The sequence below is a fragment of the Tasmannia lanceolata genome, unplaced genomic scaffold (assembly GCF_043159265.1).
Source record: "Tasmannia lanceolata isolate RefF3 unplaced genomic scaffold, GAP_Taslan_0.1 ptg000011l, whole genome shotgun sequence".
Lineage (NCBI taxonomy): Eukaryota > Viridiplantae > Streptophyta > Magnoliopsida > Canellales > Winteraceae > Tasmannia > Tasmannia lanceolata.
In genome coordinates, this window is record NW_027518688.1 from 9,763,786 (window position 1) to 9,779,869 (window position 16,084).

The window sequence follows — 16,084 nt, forward strand, 5'->3', positions numbered from 1 at the left end:
TTAGTATCATTATGTTGTGGAGATGAGCAAATGCTAGTACCATTATGTTGTGGAGATGAGCAAATTCAGTTGGTCTTTTCTATCTCGTTTCAGTTTCATAAGTTTGCATTTTATCTTTTTAAGATAGAATTTTCAAGCATATTAATGGGGTTATCCTTAAACTGCAAGGTTCTGTATCATTTGCTTGTTATTTAGATATTCTGAAATGGAGGTCATTTGTATAAAATTAATCTTTCACCTGTTGAATTCAATTCAAGTACAAGTAATTTTATTAGGTCACATATAAAAAAAAAATATAACTTTATGCTTAAATAAGGAATGAGTTATTTTGTGAAGTTTCACTTTGATCACAGAATACATGTGTATGTGTTCTCTCTTATTGATACACTATAGTGGTATTTAACACAAGGTTTAGGTTCTACATTGCTTAGTATAAAGTGATTTGATAAAATTATAAACTGGAGTATCCTTCATTACTATGCGTAAAATGTTATTAAGGCAATTTATATCTCTATTTTGATATTGCTCCTGTCTTGCTGGGGATAATATGTATTGGATATGGGTCTCTAAAGTAGGTCAATATTTGTCTTGAGAAATATTTTGATAGAAACAGTCTTGAATTATTGGGCCTATAGCTATAGCTGGACGTCTTTCACTAAGTCATGGATATGTCCTTTATTTTGTTCATGCTATAAGCTAGGTTTATCTCTTTGGCCATTTCCATGATTAATTAAGATTATTTTAAATTCTTATTAAATGGTTATGATAAGTTAAAAGGATGAGACAAAATGGGTATGGAATAATTATTATAGTGTTGCATATATTAATACCTTTTGAAATTATTGCTTTCTTTTATATGTTTTGCTTGTATGTTATTTTAGGATTTGTTCTTTCTGGTATAGGTAATAAATGGATTGTTCAGGTGAGATTATCTCAAAGCTTATTATACTCATTTTTTTTTATTTAAATAAATTGTTTAATAGGAAGAAGGAGATCAGATGACTACTCTATTTGATATTATCGACATGAGTACTGTCTGATTTCAAGGCGGGATATAGAAATATTATCATGTGTATATGATATCAGATGATTACTTTAGCATCATCTGATTTCATCCCCATATTGGGGTGGTGTTTGTGGTTGGGCATAGAAGTGTTTGATATTGTTTTCTTTTACTTTATTAGGCTATCCAGCGGCTGGTCTGGACTAATTAATGTTGTTTATCATTTTATGATTGCTATAGATTTTTTATTATTGAAAATTCTTCTTTGCTTAGCACTTGATTTATTTTTATAAGAATAGAATGGAATTTGCGATTATCTGGTAGCCTTTTCTTCTCTCTTTGATAGACTAACACAGTCTTATAGATTTCTGTTAATTTTCTTTAGATACTAGAATCCCCTCTCATTCCAAGGGCGATGAAGGTGATAGCCCAAGCCCATCCTAGGAGACTTGCCCAGTCTTGCTAACATTTTTCTCTATCTCATCTCTGTGTTTAGGAGACTTGCCCAGTCTTGCTAGCATTTTTCTCAATCCTACCTCTGTGTCTAAGAGACTTACCCAGTCTCATTCTCTTGCTAAACCTCCTCTTTGTGCGTCGTTTGGTTTTGGGAGAACACCTTACTCGGCTTGGCAACATACCCCTACCCTTATGGGTATTGGGTTGCACATTTGTTGCACCCTAGGGCTAGGTAGTTGTCCGGCCCAGCTGGGTGTTTTACCTTTGCCAAATATGCACAGGGTCTCTTTTTCCTTATTACTTGTGAGCTTTATTTTTGTTTGTTAGTCCACTAGCATAGAAATCCGTCCTTAGTCTAGAGAGTCAGTCCTTTTGTTCAGGAATCAAATTCTATCATCATAGGGGTTATGATTTTATCCAACCTTTCATCAGATCATGTTCTTCTATCCGCTCTTGCAAGGTATAGGATGCTGTCCAACCCTTACAGAGTCGTGTTTCTGTCTTTTTCCCCCGCAAAGCATAGGATGCTGTCCGACCTTTGCGGGATTCCAGAAGTCTACCCTACCCTTATGATGATATGATTCAGTCCTCTCGTGTCAAAAACATCAAAAACATCTAAAAAACCAAAAATCTCAAAAATCTTGAGTCATTAGGAGAGTAGTTAGGAATTCTGTTCCGAACTACGTTGGCTTGATCCCTTTCAACAGGGTACGTAGTGCAGCTTGGGATTCACATCCCAGGTCCAGCCAAACCTTAAAAAAAAATAATAAACATTTCAAATCTTCCAAAAATCTAAAAATTCTTCAAAACCTTTTCAAAAAGATCTTCCCCTAGAGTTAGGAGTCTGTCCTAGCTATTTAAGGTGTTTTAGAGTTAGGGGGCTGTCTTGATTTGTATTGATATAGTGTGTCCTGTCGTGTGAGTGTCCCTAGAGTTAGGAGGCCTCGAGTCGATCGGTTAGACATTTAGTCGAACCGATGGCTAGACTAGGAAGCATATAGTCGGCCCGTGGTTTTCTTTAGGGTGCACAGCTTAGTTACATATAGGATATAGGGTCCACCTGCATTAGCTTAAAGCTAATAAACTTGCATTAGTTAGGGCATATAGAGAGTCCTGAAAATTACAATTCACCTAAACTTAAGCAATCGTACAAAAAGCTTTAAAAAATCAGTTGAGTCTAGTGGATCGAGTCTAGTATAGCGGTTCTAGATGGTTAAGCATATTAGTTTAGAATAGGGCATCGAACTACGTTGACTCCGATTCTTCCCGAGGCCGGGATACGTAGAGCAGCTAGGATGGACGGCCATCTTGGTCCGAGTCAAGTCGCATTAGAGTTAGGATTTGTCTTGTCCTGTCATATATAGGATTGATTTGTGCTTTATGTTTTGATGTGTCTTCTTACTTTCTTGTACTGATACTATACCTTTAGCTGTAGCCTGCATGTGTATGTCCACCAGATCTTAGACACCCATTAGGCATGTCACTCATAACCTAGCTTTGCTTAGGTGACACATTTTTCATTTCATTTTGTGTATGCTTATTTCTTTACCTCAGGAAATGCATGCTTAGGTAGACGATTCCTGAGAATTGTTCCTATTTCATATGATTTTTACCCAAAATTCTTTGGATTTAATAATAAATGGCATAAGAGACCAAGTGCTTGCACTCGGACGAATTGGAGGCGCTCTTCAGACCTTCTCCATTCGTAATCAGGCACGAACCCATTCATTTCTGGTTATCCATGGTATACAGAGCATATTTTTTTTAGGGATCCATGGCCGTATACCATGGATGGCGACTCTGAGTTTTGTTTTTTTGTTTCGAGAGTTCCTTGGTAGAGCTCTCCTTCACGTGTGGATGATCCAAGAGGCCGCTGGGGGCTCGTTCCCCACCTCTCTCCCGGATCGGGGTCCACAGGCTGGCGACTCTGCTGGGGAGTTCTTAGAACATTGCCTAACTCTATAAAAATGCCATTTTTACTAACTTTGGAGAAATTTGGGTTAAAATCATTTTAAATGGGAACCTTTTCGCTTAGAATCCAGAGGCACCAAACAGGTGCATAATTAAAACAAGGGTTCACACACCACTTTCATCCATGCATATATTATCTGTTTTGTGGTTACTTCCTGTTATGGTTTGCTGTGGATATACTATCAGATGACCTACTCGAGATACTATGAGTAGGAGCCGTGAGGGCTATACCCGCCTTCTAGTGCCACCGCACCAGTAGTATACTCAGCACCTGGACACTTCGTGTGTAAAACGGACATAGTTCGTACACTGGACTCTATGTCACAGTGTACAAGTAACTATGCACCCGGCCAGGTGGACCTCGCATCGGTACCCCTTCTATATATTGCATTGTCCTCTTGTTTGCATATAGGGTCGAACATGTGTTTCTTACACATGTTAGAGCCTAGATTTAGGAGCCATGTCCTATTCATAGATTATTGTAACTCACCTTATGTGGCTACAACGCAGTCTTAATACACTCACTAGTCTGTCATGAGTCAAGACCTCCTTGACTCCGCTAGATTAGACTAAGGATGGTGCCCCTGGTTAGGGTGTATATATGTATATGTACTTATTTATATTGATTATTAGTTTAGGGCTTTCGTATTTAATGAGGGTCCTTATCTAATTCAAATCAATTATATCAATCAATTTTCAGATTTAGACCTAGTCATGTGGCTCTTTTCCATGCGCTCTTTTGGCTATGGTCTATCTTTGGATTCATTCATGGTAAAGTCGATCCTTATAGACTCGGGCCTACTCATCTTGTGAGGTCTCCTTGTCTAAGTCTATCATTGGTATCAGTTCATCTTTCAGATTTGGACCTGGTCAGTGGATTTTATTTTTGACACTATTATGGCCATGGTCTCCATCTTGTTTCATTGATGAGAAATTCAATCTTGGTATTTCTTGATTCTTAGACCAGGATCTATTTCTTAGTAGAAATTTCTTGTCTAAGTTGATCAAATATATCCATCCATCGTGCAGATTTTGGATCTGGTCCTTGACCTTACTTTGTCATTCTTATGGCCATGATCTATCATCCAGTGATTATCCATTTGATCCATGTTTATCATTTATCTCTTTACCCTTGGATCATATCAAGATCATTGATGGAAAAGTTTGATCCCGCGTGTATTCTACCTGTATCCTTTGAGTATATGATTTATTGTCAATACCTTTACTTTTGTAATTCAATATTCAGAGTCGACCTTATTCTCATCTTATTTACCTTCCTTGATTATCAGGTGATTTATCATGTCTAATGAAGTGTTAAAAGAGTGGATTTCTGATTGTAGAGGTGGTCGCCTTAGCTTCTCTGGTCATGACTTTTCCCATTTCTACAGTCTTGCTACTCATAAGATTGATTGGAACCTCCTTAAGGTAGCCGCCACCTTTTGGAAACCTGATGTTCATGTGTTTCGATTCGGCATGCAAGAGGTCTGCCCCATTTTTGACGAATGGTGTTATTTGATGGACCGCGATCGCTCTGGCTCCTTGGTCAAAATTGATACAAAGTTAGGTTATAATCATGTCTTTGAGCAACTTATTCCCTCTCAAGTTGTTCCAGTTAAATCCATCTTAGGGGAGAAAGGTGTGTCCATTAAGCAATTGGTCAAATTTTTTGCTCAGCCTGGTAAGCTAACCAAGGAATTCCAAACCAGCCGTAGTCATGCCCTGGTGTTGTGTGTCTACTCCAAATGGTTACTTTCCCAAGATATTCATTATGCTTCCCCTAAACTTTTAGACTTTGTATATCAAATTTCTAAAGGGAGTAATCCAATCCCCACCATGCTTGCAGAAACCCTAAATGGATTGGATGACATTGTCAATGGGGTCCGTACCACTTTTGCTGGATCCCCAGTCCTTCTGTACATTTGGCTCTGTTTAAAACTCCAAATTTATATACCTTTGCAAAACAAAGACTTTACCTTGTCCAAGTTTGATCAATGGGAACATAAAACTTTTTCCTATACTAAGGCTGAATGGATTGAGTGGTTAGCTTCTCGTCAGGCTGACCAAATTGCTTGGTGGTTCCCTGTTTATCATCAGTTTGTAACCCAGACCCGAGCTAATAGAATTGTCCAATTTCTTGGTATGGAGAAAACCTCATTCTATATCCCGGACCGCATCTTTCGTCAGTACGGAGGGCTTCAAATTGAATGTTCGCATGGGGATTTTCGAACTGAGTTTTATCTCCTAGCACCTGATCGTCCTCTTGTACAATTCAATCGTCATATTGCCGAAGAAATCTGTAGAGATTGGGATCATAAAGTAATGCGATCATCGTGGAGATTGCGAGGCAAGACTTATTGTGGAGTATCCGAGGGGTATTATCAGTGGTTATTTGAGGAAATTGAAAATCGTCCGCCTAAAAGGACCAGACTAGAAGAAAGAAATGATTGAGAATTTTCATCTATCTTTTGTCATGAACATCTGTTTATCCAGAGTTTCATTTGTTATGACATCATATCTTTTATTTTACCTGTTATTATCTTTGTAACTCGTTCGAACCATCATCAATGAAATATGTTCTTGCTTTATCTTATTCTTATTTGACCAGAATATATTATCTCGATTATCAATGTTTTAATCTAGTGATTATACTTCCATACCGGATTCTTGACTGAGTAACCATTGCTCCAAGGAAAATTGTAATTTCAAAACCAACCTGGTCCCGTCAGTCTTCTGATTCCAGGCTGAGTAGACAATCTTTGTCGCCTGTTTCGTTTACTTCTCCAGCGTTACCTTTGTCTCATTTTCGAGAAATACTCTCACCCATCCAATCCACCTCAGTCTCAATGGCAGATCCCATTGATCCTATGATAGCTATCCAGGAGATGTTAAAGGGCCTTACTCGTGACATGGCGAGTATGAAGGAAGAAATGACTCACATGAAAACCCAAATTAGCGATAAGGCATCTGCTTCTAGAGGAGGACCAATGTTTCATCAACCTCCTCGTGTTGCATCTCCAGAGTTGAATAGACCCACTATCTCGCCATTAGAAGTTGACATGGATGATGAACAATACGCTGAAGAGTATTGTATCCCTAGGATCAATAGGGAGAAAGAAATGTATGAGAAATTTGAGAGAGAAATGTCTAAGAAGTTTGGGAAATTAGCTCAAGAGATGGAACACATGAAAGTTCAAGGCCCGAAGAAATTTGACGTCTCCGAGTTGATGATGTCTTCTGCAGTGGTTTTACCACATAACTTCAAGGTCCCAGATTATGATAAGTATGACGGGACTGGATGTCCTCGGAACCATATAAGGTGGTTTATCATCCTTTCACAGCAATATGGCCTGAATCATGAGCAGATGGCCCAGCTATTTCCTATTTCTCTGGTAGGGATAGCAAAGAAATGGTTCCTAAGACTGAAACCAGATGAGGTCAGGACCATGGAAGATATCTCTGACCAGCTTATTGAACAATTTTCAATGGAGGAGGGGATAGAGGTCACAAAGAGGGACCTCAAGCAGTTGAAGCAAGGTCCTCAAGAGAAGATGTTGAAGAAGAGCAGATGAACAAAACACCATATGTTTTAAGAATCGAGGATGATGATTTGTTGTTCCTCGATGACCAGTGTGATGAGCTTCAACACGTCACAAGGGGCGGTCGTGTATTCAAGCCTCCAGAGTTGAGTGTAGAGAATCCGACAGAAATAGCAAGGGCTGCAGGAAATCAGAGGCTGAATAAGCCCATTGTGGAGGAGGAGGATGATAATTTGTTGAAACAGTTAAAGAAAACCCAAGCGAATATTTCCATATGGGGTCTGCTCATGTCTTCTTCCAAACACAGGAAAATAATACTCAAGGAGTTAAATGCTGCACAAGTATCTGTTGATGTTACACCTGATGAGTTGGTGAGCCAGGTCACTCCGGCCAGAACATCTAAGGTTTTGTCTTTCACAGATGAAGACCTTCCTCCCTGTAGACACCCACATTTTGCTTTACTTTAACCAACAATAACCTAATATATTGATCCATCCTCAAATTTTTTGAAAAAAAAACAAAATGATAAAGAGATGTACCTGGTGAGATGATTAGATCCGAAAAATTGAAAAATACCCTGATTAGTGAATTTAGTGTGTTAAATCCATGTGAGAACCCCCTCTATCATTGATTTATATGTTTTAGGTCATTAATATCTTGATCTGACTTTACGGATCATCAATCGGGACAAAATAAGCTAGGGTCACTTCATAGCCCGGACCCTGATTCCATTCCGAGACCCGATTTCCGTTAATCGTTAGATCAATGACAGATCTTGACCTGGGTCTCACCATCCAAAACCACCTAACCTCTCCTCTCATCCTAACCATCCAAACCTCACCTAACCTCACCTAACCTCTCCTCTCATCCTAACCACCCAAACCTCACCTAACCTCACCTAACCTTACCTAACCTCACCTAACCTTACCTAACCTCACCTAACCTCACCTAACCTCCTATCCCATTCTCCTATAAATACCCTCTCATCCCACCATCCAAGGGAGAAGAAGAAAAAGAATCCCTCTCTTAGAAAATTCATCCCTCTCCCTCATCTCTTCAAGGGTTCGGCCATCCTTGCCGGATCGGGTGATACGTTGGGTGATATATATCAAAAGCAGTCATTATCAAGCAAGGAATCATCTTCAAGGAATTAACATCAAAGAAAAATCAAACACAAAGTGGGTTTTCAAAGAGGTAGGCATTTATTTCAATTCTATGTAGGGTCTGTTTTCATGCATATCTTTTACTTTAAAAGAAAAACCATGTTAGGAAGCATCTAGGATCAATCTTTACTCATTCTTCTTGATGGTAGACTTTGAAGTTATACATGTTTCCCTCTTCTCTTAACCCATCTTATCTTCATTTTTATTTTTCCCTAATGGTTCACACCCTGGTTCCCCCTGGTTAGCCTCTGGTTAGACCCTGGTTGCACCCAGGTTCGTTGCTGGTTGCACCCAGGTTCGATACTGGTTCGCACCCTGGTTCCCTGCTGGTTCGCACTCTGGTTAGACCCTGGTTGCACCCAGGTTCGTTGCTGGTTGCACCTAGGTTCGATACTGGTTCACACCCAGGTTCGCTGCGGGTTGCACCGAGGTTCCCTGCTGGTTGCACCCTGGTTTCCCTGCTGGTTGCACCCTGGTTCCCCTGCTGGTTCGCACCCTGGTTCCCTGCTGGTTCGCACTCTGGTTAGACCCTGGTTGCACCCAGGTTCGCTGCTGGTTGCACCCAGGTTCCCTGCTGGTTGCACCCTGGTTCCCCTGCTGGTTCGCACCCTGGTTCCCTGCTGGTTCGCACCCTGGTGCACCCTGGTCCGCACCCTGGTTTGTACCCTGCTTCCTCCTAGTTAGACCATGGCTAGTCTCGGGTTTGCTCCTAACTTAGACCCGACTCACTTGACCCTAACCATTAACCCAATCCAACCTAACCATTAACCACACCTAAACCCATACCCATACCCATAAGCCTTAAACCCTATAACCATAGCCACACATCATACACCACATGCCTTTCATTCATCCACCCAACAGTACCCTCATACACCCCTACAATAGACCCGGCCAACCCAGTTAACCCGGCCATCGGGCCCATTCGGCCCAATTAATTCATTCCCCTTAAGAGCCACTTTGCCCTATTGGTTCATAAGATACTCCAACCACCCAAACCTCAAGCCGCACCCCAATCCACGCTCAACCAGTTCCAATCCAGTCTAAGCCAAGTCAACCCGCACTTGACCTTGACCATTAACCCAATCCAATCCAACTCAACCATTAACCCCACCTAACCTGACCCTAGCACAACTCAACCGAGTCACATCAACCCAAGCCATACCTTTGTCCACTCACTGAGGCACACCATTTATCCATAAATCTGGTTACATTAAATCTAACCCAGCCAGGCCACCTGCAGCTTAAGTCAAATCGCCCCAATACAATCCATCCAAGTGGGATCCCAACCCAGCTCAACTGAGTCAACTCTAGCCAACCTCCCTAGTCGAGTTGACCCAACTCTCTAGTCGAGTATGCTCAACCTCTTTAACCGATTGGACTCTCCCCTTAGTTGACTCAATCCAATTCCTTAATCAACCCATCCCAATGCAACCGAGTCGCATTCGACCAAGTTGCGGCCTTCCATGTCACAACCGAGTCATTCCCCTATTCTACTAATGCCCTTTTACACCTAATAGAACTTCCTCCCTTTTGCCTAACCAAGTCATATCCCAACACAATCTGAGTCGTATGTCTGAATCCATTTGACCGAATCTCATAAGCCCGCCCATTTTGAATTCCCAAAATTCAAACCCTTGATGATTCCTATATGCTCAATTCTTTGATGCAAATTCCCAATTCCAAAATCCCATTGCTAAATCAATGTTTCTGAATCTCAAGTCCAATGCTCAAATACAAACCCGATTCCTGATCCAAATACCAATCCTGTTTTCCAAAATCCAAGCAACCTCCCCAGCGGAACTACGTGTGGCTTGATCCCCATCGCGGGGTACGTAGGCAATTTGGCACTCCCAAGTTCAGTCGCACCTTTCTCTATCTTTCTCATTCCCTCACACTATTTCATCATCTCTTCCATTTTTTTTTTCACTAACCTCGAGAATTTAAATCGATTTGTCTTGTGTCTTTCGGAACCGTTGGATCACGGTTTCCGTCGTAAGGACCCTTAGAGCCCAATTTAGGAACACCGGTGTCGTGTCGTGTCCTAAGTTTTAGAGAGTCCTAGAGTTAGGAGTCCAGCCTCATCACGGACGCTTGCTATGTATAGCAACCGTGCCATAGGTCTAGTTACACTAGTCACCCAATCTTTCCCTAGGACAAGCCTAGTAAACTAGGATGTAAGGCAAACCTGCATTAGTCTAAGGGACCATTTGCATTTAGATGAGAATCATATAGCATCTTAGATGAAATCCTAAGATAATAAAATCCTCAACTTGAATTAAATAACTTCTCCTAAAACTGTTGAAACAGTCAATCCCGTCTAGGTCGGTGTCTTAGTTGAGTTAGGCATATGTAACTTAGCTTAGGTGCACCGAACTACGTCGACTCTGATCCCAGTGAGGCTTGGGTACGTAGGCAGCTTGGATGTCTGACGGCATACCACCCGCGAGTCGGCACCACAACAAATTGTGGTGTTTTGGATATTAATTTTCTTGTAAATGCTTAATCAAATCATTTAGGGCTTTCCATGAAATTAGAATTCTAGGAGAACTTTCACTTAGAATGAATCCAGACAAATTAATAAATCAAGATACACATCTAGGATTCACATTGAAATTAGATCATAGGATGCATGTCACTTAGTTCGCACATTAACATAGAGTTGAATGAGCCATTTAAAATAAATTTAAAAAAGTTAGCTTTTGGAATCGAAGGCCGATTATCGGGCAGGAATGGTGCATGTGGCGGATAACTCCCCATACCTTCCATTCTCGTAACCAGGTAGCGAGTCTAGATTTCTGGTTAATTTCGGGTCCTAGATCCCACATCTAGGTGGCGACTCTGTCAGTCTCTTTCGTGTGGAATTCGGATTGCCTTAGTGATCCCAAGTTCACATAAAAGACGAATTACAATCAACAATTAAAAACACACGCCAATCGCGTGGATACGAGAGACCAAGAGAGAGCGCGTGGCGGCTCGCGCCCCACACTCCCTCACGGGCTAGGTACCACAGTTTGGCGACTCTGCTGGGGACCACCTAACTTCATTAAAATTTCAAAAGATAATTCATTTGAATTTAATTTAATTGGCTCATAAAAACTCTATACTTGTTAGATTAGTTTGTCTTGTTTTATTTTCTCATCACACTTTACTCAAACTTAATCTAACAAAACCTGAAGGCATCATAGATTGCGCAAACATATTGCACACACTTACATCACTTGCATCTAAACTCTGCATCTCACGTGCACACACGTCCTATTTTAGGAACCCGGAGTGTTATCTAGCATGGTTGACTGGGATTTCATCACCTGGTGCCTCTGTGCTAGAGAAGCATTCCACCCTTAGCCTAGTACCATTATGGTACGTAAACGGATCTCTTGTTCACGTACTGATACGCCGGACACTGGTACAGTATATCGAACAGGGATTCGCGCTAAGGGAACTCTTGGCCTTACCCCTAGATTAACCCACACATGCATGTAGTATACGAACACATGTGCATCACGTGTGTGAGCCTAGTTTAGGATATCCTGCCTATTTGTGTCTAGATTAGGCCGTAGACCATCTTCCAATGGCTACGATCGGTCCTAGGTACACGAACAAAGTCATGAGTCGAGATCCTCTCTCCACTCCGCTTGATTAGGATTAGGGTTGATGCCTTCAGGTCACACTGTTAAAATGTGCGAGATTAAAAAAAAAAAATTTCCTTTAGGGGTTAGGATATAAATCCTATCATTTCCAAAGATCTCATAGGATTAGTCATTCTTGATCTATCCGTTGAAAGCAATCTTATGCTATCTCATCTAATCTTTCGATCGTATGCCTTTCATTCTTCTATCGTGTGATTCGATCATGTATTCATACTTTCCTTGTACTGGCAGGAACTTATCCTAATCTCGTGTTCATGTAATCCTGATCATTCTTATATCCCTTCTCTTGGCTTACGGGCACTATGTCTACTCGTACAATTCTTGATTGGATCCGTGGTACATTAAGAGAATCCCATATCTACGCCATAAGTGAACAAGAGAAAAATCTCTTCGGCTACGTGGCAACCATCAAGCTCGATTGGGGATTACTCTATGCCGCATCAGAGTGTTGGGATCCCGATCATCATGTCTTCCGTTTTGGCAACCAAGAAATGTGTCCCACCTTTGAAGAATGGTGTGCCTTATTGGAATATCCTGTGGATGGCCCTCTAGTGAAGCCATCCTGTGTTCCAGATTATCGTCCTTTGTTCCTTTGCTTGATGGATAATCCAGATGAATCCATGAACTCTTTCATGAAAGGCCAAGAAGTGTCCATGCAGCGACTGATTGACATTTACCCTCCTGTTGGATACATTGGTGCTGTTGATATTCAAAAAGCTCGACGGCGCGCTTTGAGATTCTGCTCCTTTGCTAGGTTCCTCACTGTCCAGCCTTCTCGCTTTGCGTCAGCTGTTCTTCTGGACCTCGTTGATCAAATGGATCGTGGCGCCAATCCAATTCCTACTATGCTTGCAGAAACTTTCAATGGATTGGATGATATGGCTCACCTTCGTGCCAGTTCAGGTCCAAGCTCTTATATTCGCTCTTTCGTTGGGTCTTTCTCAGGATGTCCTGCATTACTTCAAGTGTGGTTATGCCACAAGCTAAAAATTGCAGCTCCTGTCCATTTTGATCATACGTTATACACCTTCAGTGAATGGCGTCATGATGTTTCTTTCGATCATAAAAGCGATTGGGTTGAATGGTTAAATTCTCGCCAAGAAGATCAGATTTATTGGCAAATTCCCGGAATCCAAGAAGCTGTCTTCAACACCGGAGAAGCTAACTACGTTCGCCTTCTTGGTCTCAAAAAGACTTCCTTTTATGTTCCTGCCAGGATTCAGCGTCAGTATGGAAGGGAGCAATCCATTGTGCCTCCCCTTCATCATTTCTATCCGCCTGAGGGTCTCAAGCCCAAGATTGTCAAAGCTGTTTCATCTGCTTGGGATGCAAGAATCATCAAACCTTTAAAGGAGTCAGTTGAGGAAGATTGTCGTCCGAAGAAGAAGTCTAAAAAGAATGCTTAGTTCCATGTTTATCTTTGAAAGATTGAACCATGTACTCAAATTTTAATGATTGATCAATAAAGTCCATCCTTCTCTTTCATTATCTTTGTCTATGTGTGCATCATCGTCTATTCTTCTCTCTGATTTTAAAATATGTCTTTCGGATATTACAGGGCAATAAACATCATAGCTAACCCTAATACTCCTTGGGTTCGGGTCTCTTCGCGGTTAGAGAGGAAATCTGTTTCTCCGCCACCTTCTCTAAGAATCCCAGCATCTCCTTCTTTCCCGTCCTCATCCTCACCAATGGCAGACAACCAAGATGGTCTTCCACCCGCTGCTATTACCGATACTCTTACCTTGATTCTCCAACAGCTTCAAGAACTCAAAGAAGAAAACCGAGTTATCAAGGCTCAGCTTTCTGAAAAGTTGGGACCGTCGTTGTCCAAGGATAAAGGGCCTATGCGCCAAGCAGCTACTCCAGTAGCACCTGCCCAAACAGTGTTCATCAATATCCCTGATAAAGTCGAAGAAGACTTAGAAAAAGAGCAGTACAGCGAGAATCACAGTAGGCCTTCTCAGTCCATGGTTGATAAGTCTGTTATGGAGAAATTAGAGACTCTTACCAGGAAAGTTCAAGACATTCAGTTTCAAGACCAGGGTGGTTTCAATCCCAGTGATCTTACTTTATTTCCCGAAATTCGCCTTCCTGCCAATTTTCAAATGCCCGATTTCGACAAATATGATGGTGTGGGTTGTCCAATCACACATTTGCAAATGTTCACCATCATGTGTCAGCCTCAAGGGTTATCTTCTGAGCAAATGGCTCAATTGTTCCCAGTTTCCCTAACCAAGGTTGCGAGGAGATGGTTCATGGTCTTGGACAAGACTCGTTACAGGACATGGAAGGATATCGGCGAGCAGTTCATCAGGCAATTCAAATATGATGATGGGACAGAAATCACTAGAAAGGATTTAGAGAGAACAAAGCAAGACTTGAGGGAATCCTTTTTGATTTTTGTGAAAAGATGGAGGAGAATAGCAGCTCAGATGATGGAGCGCCCGTCTGAGGAAGAACAAGTCCAGATAATCATGAAAAATATTTCCCCCCAGCTCCAGTATCACATGTCTTTGCAATACTATCCAGACTTCAAACACTTCATCGTGGCTGGCACCCAGATAGAGGAGGCTATGGCTCAAGGTGTATTCAACCGTAGCAACCCAAACCCCAGAGATTTCAAAAAGTCCCCTCCAGCCCAAGTCAATAGTATTTCCCGTTCCAATGCTCAATCCTCTAGGTCCCAAGAACCTTTAGTAATGGACTATGCTCAAACCGCAACCGCACCTCGGCAACAAACCCGGGTAGAATTTACCCCTCTTCCCATTCCATCTTCAGAGGTGCTTAAGCAGTGTCTTGCTTCAGGTCGCATAACCTTACCTGCCATCCGGCCTCCCCCCAATCCTCTACCTGCAAGTTGGCGAGCTGACCTACACTGTGAGTACCACAGAGGTCCTGGTCATCTTACTGACAACTGCATTGCCTTGAAATTTAGAATCCAGAAACTCATTGATGAGAAAGTCATTGCATTCCAGCCAAGACCCAATGTCACCCAAAACCCATTACCTGGTCATGCAAATCCTCCTGCTGCCGTTAATGCCATAACCATAGGAGATCCTGAGTTTGACCCTCTTACCCTCATATGTGCCTTAGAACCCATCTCTGAACCCCAAATCATATTCTGTGATGAATCACACCTAAGAGAGTCTGTACCTCCCTTGGTAATCACCTATGAGCCACAAGTCCCTCAAATTATCACTTATGATGAGCCTGAATTGGATGAAGTCAGACATGTGACAAGGGGCGGAAGAATTTTCAAACCTGTTGAATTGAGAGTCGAAAATCCAGGGGCATTGGCTCGAGGAGAGGAGCCGCAATATGTGAAAGATCCAGATGATGAAGTTGTGCAGCAGTTAAAGAAAACTCAGGCTGTTATATCTGTATGGGGATTATTGATAGCATCAAAGAAACACAGAGAGGCTGTGTTAAAAGAATTGAATACAACACAGGTATCCTCAGAGATATCTCCGGAGCAACTGGCTGAAGTTGTTGCTCTAACCCAGGCCACCAGGGCCATTAGTTTCTCAGATCAAGAGCTGCCTCCTCAAGGTCGGAATCATGCTAGAGCTCTTCATGTCACTATTGTTTGTGGAGGCAAGAAAGTACCATCTGTGTTGGTAGATAACGGATCCGCGTTGAATGTGTGTCCATTAAGAACTGCCATTACCTTGGGTTTCGGTCCCACTGATTTTGCCGAATCAACCCTTGGTATCCTCGCATATGACAATACCCGAAGAAATGTGGTCGGAGTCCTCACCACCAAGATCGTTATGGGCGGTCAAGAATTTGAGGTTGAGTTTCAAGTTATTGATATCAAAGCCTCGTTCAATATGCTTCTAGGACGTCCCTGGTTGCATAAGGAAGGTGCTGTCGCTTCAACCCTTCACCAAAAATTGAAGTTCATTAAAGATGGGAAGTTGTTCACTGTCAGAGGTGATGAAGAGCCAGAAATAGGGCAAATAACAGGAGAAACTTTGATCCTTCCAGTTGCAAAAGCAGATGACTACAACTTGAATGGTTTCGCATTCGAGGTTGCTGTTATCTCTTACAAGGATGCCTCTCGGGAGGAGTTGTGTTTGCCGTTCGCCATCAGTTCTGTGGTGGCCAAGATGATGAGAAAAATGAACTACTTCCCTGGTATGAATTTGGGCCGTGATCCAAGCAAGGCATCTCACTGGCGCCCAATCAAAGCAAACCATGGAATTTTCGGTCTTGGATATGTACCTACTGAAGAGGAGGAGGAAGCCATGGAAAAATTGTTGAAATTGAAGGAAGAAATCCGCCGCACCGGAAGGGTAC

The 16,084-nt window shown here is 41.9% G+C and overlaps 1 protein-coding gene across 1 annotated transcript; it reads left to right on the forward strand.

Annotated features, from left to right (window-relative positions):
- The first annotated feature begins 7,831 nt into the window (after nucleotides 1–7,831).
- Nucleotides 7,832–13,203, forward strand: LOC143886416 (uncharacterized). Its single transcript, XM_077390388.1, has 2 exons — nucleotides 7,832–8,160; nucleotides 12,014–13,203. The coding sequence occupies exon 2, from the start codon at nucleotides 12,085–12,087 to the stop codon at nucleotides 13,186–13,188; it is 1,104 nt and encodes a 367-aa protein (XP_077246503.1). The 5' UTR covers nucleotides 7,832–8,160; nucleotides 12,014–12,084; the 3' UTR covers nucleotides 13,189–13,203.
- The last annotated feature ends 2,881 nt before the right edge of the window (nucleotides 13,204–16,084 follow it).